The following is a 13,061-nucleotide window of genomic DNA, read 5'->3' on the forward strand; positions in this document are numbered from 1 at the left end:
TTCTTAAGTTCCTACTCAGTTCATCAGCAAGCATGTATTGATTTGCTTGTGGTTGTTATCCTTGTCATTATTTTAATATTTGCTAACCTTTGGGTAAACTCTCAAGTCATTTTTGTTCAGGAGACTTGTCAGTTTTATGATTTCTCGTAATGAATTCTCTTAAGTGATGTTTGTATTTTATTTTGCTCCTCGTGGCTTAGTTTTCCAGTATTTCTTATTCTACATCAGTGTCAGAGAAAAATGGGATTGAAGATGTATTTTGAGTTAAGAAGTGATAAAAACAGAAGCAGGAGGCAGCTCCAAGTGAAGGTGGTTGCTGTGATGGAATTTGGTGGTCAGCGACCAAGTGGAGGTACATCTTTCAAATTATGCATATGGCCAGGTGTGGTGGCTCACGCCTGTAATCCTAACACTTTGGGAGGCTGAGGCGGGCAGATCACCTGAGATCAGGAGTTCAAGAGCAGCCTGCCCAAGTTGGTGAAACCCTGTCTCTACTAAAAATATTTAAAAACTTAGTCAGGCATGGTGGCGGCCACCTGTAATCCCAGCAACTCGGGAGGCTGAGGCAGGAGAATTTCTTGAACCAGAGAAGTGGAGGTTGCAGTGAACAGAGATCACACCACTTGCACTCCAGCCTGGGCAACAGAGCAAGACTCTGTCTCAAAAAAAAAAAAAAAAAAAAAAATTATAGGCATCTTAAATTTTCCATCTGTAAAGAAAGGAGGAGGAACAATGTGGTATCTCAGGTCCTACCAGTTCTAAAAGTCAGTTATTCTAGTTCTAGAGTACGGCAAAACTATGGATGGCTTTTTGTTCCTACAATTTTTATGAACATTTTCACTGGCTTTAATATCCATGTCCAAAGTAACAGGGAAGGTAAGACTTTTCACCAATACTCAGCTGATCTCCTGCTTCTCTTCTTGTCCAGTGTTTTCCACTTTTCAAAATTTTTATCATTGACTACTAGTACAAGAAAAGGGCCCAGAGTATAGTGTCTGGATTCACTGTTCATAAATGGCATTACAAAAAAAAACCCGAGTAGATCCTTTGAATTGTATATTTCATGTCAAGTGGCCCTCTCTCTATTCGCCTGGCAATTAAGAATTGGTTACATGAAATTAATCTGGTAGTAATACAATCTTAAATTCACAAAATAATTTTCTTTGCCTTTGAGTAGCAATGCACTCTGCCTACCACGAGAGGGCAGTGTAGGTGACTGCATGAAGGAGATGGCTTCTGCAAAAAGAAATGACGTTTATGACACTAGTTTCCAGCTTAGAGAGCATTTTCACATGCACGTATGACTGTCTCAGCAGTTCTCTGTGATGGGTAAAGCATGCATAATCGCTTCCATTTTATAGATGGAGAAACTAATGCTAGAAAGACTTGAAGATAATTTGCATAGAGTTGCACAGCTGATAAATGCCATCCAGTGCTTGAATCCAAGTCTCTTGCCACTATACCACCCTGCCCATAAATGGTACATTATCATCATATGAGTGACTTCCTAATGTAGAGCTGAGAGGCTGTACAAAGCTAAGAAACATCTGTTCTATGGGAAAAATTCTCAAATTTTTTCATCTAACATAGCATCTTGTGAAAACTTTCAAGACTTATGTTTTCTTCTGTTCCATAAAGATGGGAAAGGCTGGGAATTATTCATTTCGTAAGTGCCACCATGCACAGCCATCATTGCAGTCTCAGTTGTTCTGAGCTAGATTACATAGCGGGTCTTAAATAGTTAGTAGATGGGGAGGAGAAGGAGGTCAAAGTGAAGGAGAAATCAGGACCCGGATGTACATAATCCAAATGACCACTTCCTCAGTTTCCATGGTGAGCTTGGAAATTCCCCATGGACTCCCAGAGCTCCAGCTCTTTATGTAGTTTCAAAGGAGGCAGCAGAATACAGTAAAGGCAGAAGCAAGGCTAAATCAGAACCAAAACAAAGCACCCTGTTTTTGTACACCTAGATGAAGATTTTTCTAAGCTCCCAAATTCTAAGACCTAACACTGGGTGGCCTGCAGGCATTCAGACAAGTGATCCCTTTGCTGGAGGACTTACATACCGAATTTATTCTACTGGGATTTTGCCACTCTTTTTTTGTAGTTAAGGTGGTTCTATCAGGTAATTAATTTTAAGTGCTTTTATTTATTTGTTGTAGGAAAAAAAAAAAAAAGACTCCAGTAGCCTTTTTTGTGGTTATACCAGTTGCCTGATGATTCATGAATTCAGATCTAAAACCAGCGTCGGTGTAATCAATACGTGAAAAATAGGTGCTGCCTAATTGCCTTTCTAAATCAGTAAAATAATTAAAGCCTTTATAGTCTGGCCGATTAATGCATTGCACATCCGTATGGTCGGCTTAATAGGGAAAATGCTTGAGAAAGATAAAAATCACAAGACCAAAAGCAACTAATAGCTGAAAAAAAATTTCTATGTAGTTGATTAATTGTCCTCCTCTTTTTCTCTTAAGAGACTAAACATTGAGTAAATCCTCCGAGTTTGTATAGTTCCGATTTAGTCAGCATTCCCATTGTAAAGTGCCAGTGTTATAATTTTTCATTCATCATTTTCTTAGATTCCAATGTAAGTGTCATTGTTGTGTTTAGTGAAAGAATACAAATATTTATTTTAACATTCTTTAAACAGATTCTTAGTAGAGGGTAGAGCTTTCTAATGCTCTGCAGCTGGGTTGCGGGCTTTAAAATTGGTTGTCGTCTGCACACTAAGATCTCTGCAAGTACTCAGCCGCAGAGAGCAAAATCCCACTTGACAAGCAGTCTCTAGATATGGATTTATGCAATAGGATGTCATGTTTACTTTGGACCTGCTATGATCTACCTGGGAAAATTTCCCTATTATGCATTTATTAAAAAGTTCTAAATATATATTTGCACAATGTTTTCTTATGGAAACATCTGTAAGGAATTATTAACTTACTCATTTCCACACGGGATTTTTTTTTTTTTTTTAGAGAGAGAAAGACAGCAATTGTGTAAGCAAACTGGAGAAAAACTATGAACGTAATACATTTAGAATTCACTGTGAATTCCACTTGGATTTTCTTTCGTTCTCATGTTGGTGAAGATAGATAACATAATTGTTAACCAGAATTCAGAATTCGCATCTCATTCTGATTTCCTTAAACATTTTTAGAATTTCATCAGTCTTTTTTAGCAAAGCCAGTCATGGGAGGAGTTGAGTATTGACCTTTTTTCTTCTTTTTCTTTCTGGTTAGCCTGCATTGAACCTTTGGCCTTACCCCAAGTGTATGGGTGGTATATGTTTTTAAATTGATATATCAATGTTGAATTTTTATTGTCACGGTTTCTGTTCATGCTCCCTTCAAACCTTTCATTTATTTGTTTCTGAACCTTGGATATCTCATAAAAATGTCACCATTGTGGTTGAACATTAAGCACCTTCCCATTTTGCTCTGGGCCGTTGAAATAAATTTGGACCAGGTGCTCTGCTCATAATGGAGCCCCTTGAAGTGCTCTGATAATGAGCCGGGAGCGGAAGCTGTCAGCTTTCAGCTGGCTTGAAGAATGCAATTAGAGCAGTTTTAATACTGCAGAGGGACCCCATCCAATCAAGGCCATTTGAGTTAAACCAAGTCTAGAATCCTAAACATGTAGTTTTAAGCTTGTCAGCTTTGTCTCTGCACTGAGAATGGGGAGAAGGCATTCCTGTACAATGGATCCATTTTATGTCCAAGAGAAAAAAAATGCTCTGAATACCAATAGAAGTTCTCTATCTCTCGTCTCTCCCATTATGATGTCATTATGACCATATTTATGATCTGATGTCAGTGTGGTCAAGATAACCAGTGTCAAATTAAGTTTCAAATGAATCAAGGACTTAGCAAGCCCATTTCTAGAAATCCACCCTAAAAATAGTGCACAGCCTTTTTTTTTTTTTTTAAATAGCAAAATCGGGATTCACCTAAATATCCATTAATATGGGGAGTGCTTCAGTAAAGTATATTCACTATAGGAAACACTATGCAGCCATTAAAAAGAATAATACTGTCTGTTTTATATTGTTGAGTAAAGTAAATCACTTATAGAACAGTTTGTAGAAGCATGATGTGCTTTTTGGGGAAAACCCAATTACAATATACATTTATAGGTAGAGAAGGTTTGGAAGAAAGCATACTAAATTGTTTATGGTAAAAGTCAGGAGAAGTGGAGATGGAGGGAGGTAAAGTTTTTTGTTTTTTTTTTAACTGTCTGTATATGTGTATTTTAAAATTATTTTCTCATATTTACTTAATGAATACTTTTTATATTCTAGGGGGAGTTTAGCTCACTATCAGGTAAGTGCCCTGTTTAAGTAAATAGATGAGCTTCTGTGGTCCAGGAGGAGTGGGGACAAGCTTCTGGTATTAAGGGATGCTGGGGCATAGTAATGATGAGAGGGGTTATCACTGAGGGAGAACTTTACATTCTTCATTTTGGAAAATCCTTCCAACAGCCCTGTGGGGTAGATGCTGTTACACTTACTTTATACCCGAGGATGCACAGGTTTGGAGAGATGTGTTGATTTGCCAGGTCACAAATTTGCAGTGAGTGTAGTAAGGCTTTGAACCCAGGTCAGCTTGGCTCCAGCGACATGCCCATAACCTCTTCCCTTTTCCCTGCTTGGTTTCTGAGGACAGTTCTTTAAAAGCGGATTTTATTTCCTGGGACCTGTGTCCTTTCCCTCTTCATTTCTTTCAAGAAAATGAGGACACAATTCAGGAGTAGTTGTTATTGTCGTTAATGGTTGACATTTTTTATAAAAGCGTAGACTAGTCATTAAGAAGTCTCATTCTGTGCTCATGGGATTCACAGTGGATTCTCCAGTGAGTGGAAGCCTTTGTCCGAAAATGAGGCAGTGTATAATAATGTCAGTTAATTTCATTTGAAATACAATTTAAAAATAAATAATTTCACACATCAGACAAGCAAGGGTTGTCTTCATTAATGAGAAATATTGTGCAAAATGTAAAGATCAGAATAATTATAAAAGTATGTATAACCTCCTTTATAAACTTACTCCTGCGAAATAGTAGCTTACTCAAATAGCTCATTTCTTCTAACATATTTATTAAGCCACGAATCTTTTTGATTTCATAAAAATAAGCTTATTTCATCAACAAAAAATAGGGCTCTCTCTATATATGTGTGTATGTGCACGTAAGTACATACATATATGTATTTCTGTTTCGGATTTTTAAAAACTCTCCACAATGTTTTGTTTGTTTTCCATATCTTCTTTAGCTTGGATTTCTGCTTCATATGGGATACTGCTTTCCTGTTGACTTTTTAAGGTGTTGTGCACAATATTAAAATCTCATTTCAGGTTTCCTCTCTATTCCATGACTCAAACTTTGGAATTATTCCTATGAAAGAAATACTTACTAAATTTAGCCACAAGTTAGCCTCTTCCAGTGACCTTAACAAACATTTCATGGCCCTTCTTCTGACATTGTGACACTGACTTTTTAACTTATTTGGGGCAAGTTAATTACTTAGGACAAATAATGTAAACACCCTTGCCCAGAGGCCTGGAAAAGTAGGAACACATAGGTAGACATGAGGCACTTAGAAAATGTTGCAATGACCCCTGTACAGTACTGTCAGCTAATTTTATAATAAAGCATAAGAAAGCAATAGAATACATTGAAGGGAAAAAGCCTCACTTCTGATTTTTTTTTTTTAACTAAGTCAGCTTTTTTTTCAAGCATCTACTCTTAAATAATTGAATTTACTTGGCATTTAGGTTCCTTTTTCTTATGCAATTTCTTTCCGATTATGATTATTTTATTTTATGTTTTGCTTCTTATCAACCCCTTTGACCATATAACCATGAGACTATCACTGGGCCTTCTGTCCCTTTGTTGCGAAGAAAATTCACACATCCAGGGGCTTCTGTATGTAGAAGGTGAGTTTCTTTGAAAATGGCCACAACAGAGTGGTTTTTCCTCCTGGAGTTGCCAGCACTGCCCCAGGCAGGGGCAATAATGCAGACGTGACATAAACAGGCATGTTCACTGTGATGAGACGTGAGGGCTCCTTATTCTTCCAAAGAGACTGTGCCTCAGTGGTTGTAAGTGTACCTTGTGAAATTGTCCCCCAGGAGAATACTTGTGCCAAAGTAATAAGAGACAGCCTAACAAACTACTTTGATTTAAAGTGAAAATAAAGCAAAATGCAAAGATTCGGGTCCAGAGGGTCAGGATGGGAGTCATGTGGTCCTGGCTTTGATTTTCAGTCCTTGGGTGTGCCCTTGCCTGAGAGAAAGCGAGGGGAGGCAGCCTGAAGTCATCACACTCCAGGGCAAATCTGAGGACTGACCTTCCCTCTCAGTATAAAAGAGCGCTACCAATAACAGCATGGATGGCTGTGTGGGCTGCATGGGAAGTCCAGAGACCAGGTCTCCAGCCAGGCTCCAGCATGGCTAGCTCTACTAACTCAAGTACTCTGTAACCTACCTAGATATCAGTTGCTTATTTTAAAACAGAGAGGACTAGAGAGGGACCTGTCCAACTTGGATGAAGGAAATTTAGAAGACAATAGTGTTGTGTTTTGTGTGAAAGGAAGATTGTGGGTCACACATTGCTCACTGCTAACACCTACCGATAGTGCTAATTTAAAAAGTCATATATTTTCACACCGAGGCAAGGCTGGAGTTTCCTTTTCTGAGGTTTGGGAGGAGGGGAACAAGGTGAGAGAGGTTGTCTTTGTACTTTTCTTAAATATATAATTTTTTTTGGTTATTCACACAATGTCATCACTGTTTTGGTTTTTAAAAAACATGTATCTAGAGGAAAATCTGAAAGGTGTATGCAAGTTTATATAAACTATTTTCTAAAAATTAAAAATACATGCACATGACTTGAACAATTTAAATGATACAAAGAAAGGTAAACTCATCCTTCCCTGATCCTCTAACCCCATCCTAACTTTTGAAACAACTGTTAAGTGTTTATCTCTTTCCTTCTAAAATGTTAACTGTACGTGTTTTGGTGGGGGAGGGGTGGGGGGTGGAAGGGAGCTGAATTATGGATGGTTTCTATTTTTTCTTTTAGTTTATCGTTTCTAGTTTTTATAATGACTTCTAGTCTTTTTAAGTTTATCCAAGAATTCGTATGTCTGGAGATACTTATCTCAAAAGTGAAGCAAGGCCAATTTACATTAAAGACCTGACTTTGGGAATTGTTATATGCTATTTAAGTGTAGAGTTGCATATAGCCATATCCACAAGTAAATATGGTAACAATTATTTGAAATGAACTTTATTCTTCAGCCTGAACAGATTATATTCTATAGTAGGCTCATGCCATTTTGTTAATTGCATTAATTATTTATTACATACTGCCATTTCACGTAGTTCAGTGGGTTGTGGGAAGCTGATTATAGCAGTTTGTTTCAAGTCAGTTTTACACCCTGGTTGACAAAATCATCACACTTTCTCACTAAAATGAAAGAGCTGGAATAATGCTTGGGGCATTTATAACAGATGCAAGGTTAAGGTGCAAACTGTGTGTGAAGCCTAGCCACCATATTTTTAATGAGATCCAATTTATGCAAGCAATATATACAGTGTTTCCTTCATTCATCTTCTCGGAAGTTCTTCATTTTGGTAGATTTTATAACTGAAGATGTGTTTGATTCAGACATGTCTCCCAGACTTCATACTATGATGTTAAACTTACGACATCATAAATTTCTTCTTTAACATTTTCTGTCTTCTGACAAGAAGACAAAAGTTAAAATCAGCTCTTTGGTATTGTTAGTAGTTTCATTACATATTTTTGGAATGGGAAATGCCGAGAACTTGTTAAATATGGAATCACTTGGAACAGCACGATCTCTCCTGAACCCAAGCAGTAATAATGCAAATCGAAAGCAGCTTCCTCCTCTGCAGATTTGCAGTTTTTCCGATCACAGATGTGTCCTTCCATGTTGCCTGTCTTTGTAAACCAAGCATATTTTTGTCATCACCTCCAAACCCTTTAATCAGCTGTAAGTGCCGTCACTGGATAGAAGGTCCGTCCTTGGGTCTGTATGTGGGTGGCAAATGGTAAGTGAAAGGTTTCACTGAAATCTTGGCAGATTAGGAGCTGGATTAAAAATACTTTTATAGGACATACTAACTTTTGTGCATTAATATATTTATTGAAAAACCAAAATCTTTCCAAATGGTTCTATGAGGAAGGAAAGAAACGAGAGTTGAATTATAAAAGTTTGAAAGGAGGATTAAAGATTTTTTGAGGGCAGTTGAGGCAGGGTTTTCAGAAGAATTTGCATTTAGCCACCAGACGGTCGACGCCTGCTGGTGCTGGAGTTGACAGAGGTGTATCTGCTAAGGATATTGTATTAGGTGTTTGTCCTGGTGCATAAAAGCGGAGAAGAAATATGCTGTGATGAGCTCTTTTCATAATGTTATGAATGTAGGTCTTGCCTGTGATTTAGGACAGTCTCTGTTGGCGTCAAACCTCCCTGTGCACCGGCTTCTGGCTACACATCGTTGGATCTTTGTATCACACCGCATTGCTTGCTGACCTATAGTATTTCGCTACACACTGGGATTCTGGCTCTCCAGAGCCGATTCCGTTTTAGGCAGCTGCTTTCTCCGTGTTGGAATACTCTGTTTATCTTGCCTTCACCTGGTAACCAGTTCTAGGTAAGATGCCTGCTGGTCATGCCCCTGTTCCCATGAAGGTATTCACAGCTTTCATTTCAGTCAATCAAATTTATTGAGTGTCTGCTCTGGGTGTGCAGTATGCAAGTGCTGGAAATAGAAAGATGAATAAAACCACAGTCTGTGCCCTCGAGGAGCTCACGCTTTAATAGGGGATTTTGGGTGACCTTAATGCTTAAGGAGTTAGTAAGAAATAAGCCCGAGTACTTGTGAAATGTTAGGCTTTGTTGATGATTGTCACTAAGAGAACTTGTACCTTCCTGTTGCCTTCACACTCTGCCTCTGGCCCTCCGTGCTGTTCAAATGCCCGTCTTCCTGCTACCTCCTCTACCTTGGAACATTGCAAGGCTTGGAGGGAGCTTGTTCTAAAGTCAAAGAAGAGCTAGATGCTTTGTGAAACTTTCTTCAGACCAGCTGCCACTGACAGCCTGCCCGGAGCCGGACATGGGGCAGGATCATGCCGGGATTGCTGTGACTGGATGGTGGAAAATTTTACAAAAACATCTGTTCTGTTTGGAGGGTCCAAATATTTTCAAAAACATTTGCTTAGCCAAAGCTCATATTTCACAAAACCTTTGCAAGTATCTAGAAGCTTTTCTTCTTTTCCATGTGGACATGGAAGCAAAGGAGAGGAAAATGTGGCCACATGTATGTTTTCAACTTCTTATTTCCAAGTATTTGGCTATTTCAGGGATGAAAACCAATCAGATCACTTTCGTGAGGTATGCGGTGCCTCTAGACTGTTTTCTCTCTTTTGGATAGATACATGAAATCTCGAAGAAAGAAAATTTCTCTAAACACAATGGGAGAGATTACAGTAATGCTATCAAGCTGTAGTTTTAATTGCTTGAAAATAAACGAAGAAAAAGGTTCACAGCTGTTTGAGAGTGAGGACCAATCACGGGCAGAGCAACAATAAAGCTCCCCTTTCCTGGGATGACTGCCAGGACTCAGCTCTCCACATCTGAAGATGTTTTACAAAGTGCAGTGTGCCGTGAGCAGGGAGAGAAAGGCATCCAGAGAAGGCGCGGGAGGACCTGAGTGAGGAGCTGGGCCCTGGCTTCATCCCATCTGTGGGCCTCAAGGTCAGGGGAGTAGGAACTCGTGGCCAGACAGACTGGGATGACAGGAACTTCTTAGGGGACAAGTATGAGTTTGTTCAAACTTGGGGGCATGAGTTTTTGAGAACACTGCTCAACGCTCAGCATGGTGAATGCTGCAGACTAAGCATGGAGCCGTACCCGGCACCTCCAGGAGAAAAAACCACCCCAAACTGTAAAGCTAAAGGCCTCTGCACATGATTGCCTGTGAACCAGAGGTTTGGAGATAAGTTTTCTTCCCCTTTATGTCGTTATGTATGTTCCAAGTTGGGCATGAAGAGCAGCTCTTCTGCCCTTTGAACCTGGTACAGACCCAGGAAACCTGGGCCTCTCCCTCAGTACCTCTCACTCCAGGTGCATGGCTCAGGCTCATGGAACAAATCAGCTAACTTTTCTTTTGTTTCTTAATGCTAGGGAGCAAGCAGGGAGCTAATGGCCAAAGGAAGTCGAGGCACTTGTCCTTAAGACTATCTTTAGTGAAGTGGAAGGTGCAGGATCTGCCATTTGTCATGTCACCTTAGAACAAGGAAAAATCCCCAGAGTACAAACATCCAATTGGCATGCCATACTCGATCTCCAGATTAAAATATAATACAGCTATGATTCATGAATCTCAATGTGAAACAGCTGATTGGTGAGGAAGATCAGTTCTCACTAAATTGGAGAGATGAGGCTGTGAGATGAAGAGGAAGCCGTGCTGAGCTGGGAGTCCAGATAGCTGGCTCTGTTCTCGGCTCTGCCACCAGTCACAGTGCTGGTTAAGTCACTGGGCTCTTCCATCCCCTCTGTGCCTTGTCAGTAGGCAGATTGGAGGATGTGTAAGTTCCTCCTGCGCTAAGATCCTTGTACTGAGGACCTGATTTCCAGAGCCCTGGGAACATCTTAGAAACGGAGTAAATTCCACGAGATTTTCCCAGGGGAGGCCTTGATCACATTTTGTACAACATTCAGTCATGTATGGTTGCTATGATACCAGGCAGCATTTTGAAACCATACACAGGGATGAGTCGTTCAGTCAGTGGCCTAAACCATCTCCCTTTGCTGCAGAGCCAGCTTTTCTGCAATTCCAGGGGAAAGTATGGGCAATTGTTAATATCCCAAAGATTTTATATGATTTTAAAACAAAGTGGCCAACAGTGTCAACATTGTTTACCAATGACTCATGTGTTCTTTTTCTCTTTGTCCTCCTCCTTTTTTAAAAAAATAAATTTCCTTGGCCTGTTAATTTCTCTGTTCTGTGTTGCATGTATGGAAAAGTATCTCAAAACCTATGATGTAAACCTCTCAATTTGCTTTACTTTTCCTGCTCTTGAGATTTTCATGTGGCCCTGATTAAAATTTTAATTTGTCAGTAGAGTCAAATCTTATTAGTGCCATTCCAGCAACTGGGCACTGGAATCATTTTCAAGGTCTTCAGGGAAGTTTGCCTTTGCACAGTTTAGGAAAGATTCTGTTAATTAGATGAATGGTATAATTGATATGACAAGAGGATTGTTTAACTTAAGGGAAGCAATTTATTATGCATGCATGAGAAGCTTCTAGGTATTTCCTGACCAATTGCATGCCCATTACATATCCTTTTTGTATTTTAGAGATAATCATCTTATATTGTTTACCTCCTAGCCCAGTTTTTGGCACACTTGAAAGTACTACAAATTGTCTTAAATAAATAAATAAATAAATAAAACCTAGGCTGGGCACAGTGGCTTATGCCTGTAATCCCAGCACTTTGGGAGGCCGAGGTGGGCGGATCATCCAAGGTCAGGAGTTCGAGACCAGCCTGGCTAACATGGTGAAACCTGTTTCTACTAAAAATACAAAAAATTAGCTGGGTGTGTTGGCGTGCACCTGTAATCCCACTACTCCGAAGGCTGAGGCAGGAGAATCGCTTGAACCTGGGAGGTGGAGGTTTCAGTGAGCTGAGAAACTCTGTCTCAAAAACAAACAAACAAACTACTTAGAAGCAGAAGGAGATGGGAAAGGACACTAGGCTGAAAGACTGAGGCTGAAGTCTGGGTTGTGTTCCTCGCCTCAGCACTGATTAGCAAGCGATGCCCAAGTCCCCTTCTAACCTATTTTGACACTGAGATTTCACAAATTCATACTAAATTGTCCTACTTGGTTCAAATAAATTATGTTTTTCTAAGTGGCCCAAATCTACCTTCTTCCTCATTTTTTCATTTTGTCAGCCTGGGCAGAAAACAAGAGAAAGTTTGCCCAACACTTTCTCCATCATTGGTTCTCCAGAGCTTTCCAGCAGCACAAGTCAGATTACCTAAGGCCTGGTGTAGCCTGGGCAGCACTGATGAGGTTCTGGCTGAAGCCTTGGCATTGATTCTCACAGGCCTCTGGCTGTGCTCTGTGGTCACCTCTTTAGTTGCTGGATTGTAGGGGGGCCTGAAGTAGCCCCAAGGGGAGGGCAGGAGCAGCAAGGGGTTCCTTTGGGGATATGGGCACAACAGCATTTGTTAATGGAGAGATGGAGTCCACTGGTTTAACAACCAGAACAGTAGAACTCATCCTTGTTGATGTCTGAGTCATCATCTCTGGAATCTTCCCCCCTCACAACACTGATGGAGCAGGGAAACATGTTCACTGAGGATAATATTTACCTTAATTCAGGTTTTTCAAACCCAGCCTTTCCTAGCTCCATCTGTTGTGGACCTAGTAAATGACAAAGCTTCACTTAGTTATCTGGAGTGGACACAGACTCCAGCATTTTCTCCTAGAGTTTTTATCCAGGTGGTCTCACAACCATGGAGGGATGGCAGCAGCTTGCCAAAGATTTTCATATTCAAGGGTAGGCAGATGCAAAGGAGTTAAGTTGTGGAAGCTTCATCTGGAATGGGGACCAGCCCTGTGCCGAGATGCTGTAGGTACCTGCTAGTTCTTCTTGGCTCTGGATGAGCAGAGGCTGTCTTTGGATGGATTTTGTAGGGTTTTTTGGATAGCTTTTCTTAAAAAGACCATTCATCTCCTCAGGAGTCATAAAATAGAATTACAAACTGATTTTCCAATTAGAGTTTTAAAACAACAGTAACAACAATCAAATCAACAGCAACAGCCACCCTCTGGAAGGTGCCATTAGGTAGTAACCGTGAGCTTGAGGCAAGCACAGATACTTTTCCAAGCAGGGACCTTGTAGTACTCTGGTTGAGGATCGTTATCTGGTTTGATGGTTCCTACCTTTTGTTGTTAATGCTTTCTCTCTTTCTTTCTTTTTTTTTTTTTTTTTGAGATGAAGTCTTACTCTGTCACCCAGGCTGGAG

The 13,061-nt window shown here is 40.1% G+C and overlaps 1 protein-coding gene across 3 annotated transcripts in view; it reads left to right on the forward strand.

The window, feature by feature from the left end:
• JAZF1 (JAZF zinc finger 1) overlaps positions 1 to 13,061 on the forward strand; it is a 352,042-nt gene that overhangs the window by 100,668 nt on the left and 238,313 nt on the right. Inside the window, exon 1 of one of the 3 annotated variants that reach the window (XM_007981789.3) lies at positions 7,463 to 8,071. The exons of the other annotated variants lie outside the window; for them this stretch is intronic. Coding sequence (XP_007979980.1) covers positions 8,056 to 8,071 — 16 coding nt within the window. The 5' untranslated portion in view covers positions 7,463 to 8,055. Of the gene's footprint in view, positions 1 to 7,462; positions 8,072 to 13,061 lie in introns of those variants that run through there. 3 annotated transcript variants of the gene reach the window in all.

The sequence above is a fragment of the Chlorocebus sabaeus genome, chromosome 21 (assembly GCF_047675955.1).
Source record: "Chlorocebus sabaeus isolate Y175 chromosome 21, mChlSab1.0.hap1, whole genome shotgun sequence".
In the NCBI taxonomy this organism is placed as follows: domain Eukaryota; kingdom Metazoa; phylum Chordata; class Mammalia; order Primates; family Cercopithecidae; genus Chlorocebus; species Chlorocebus sabaeus.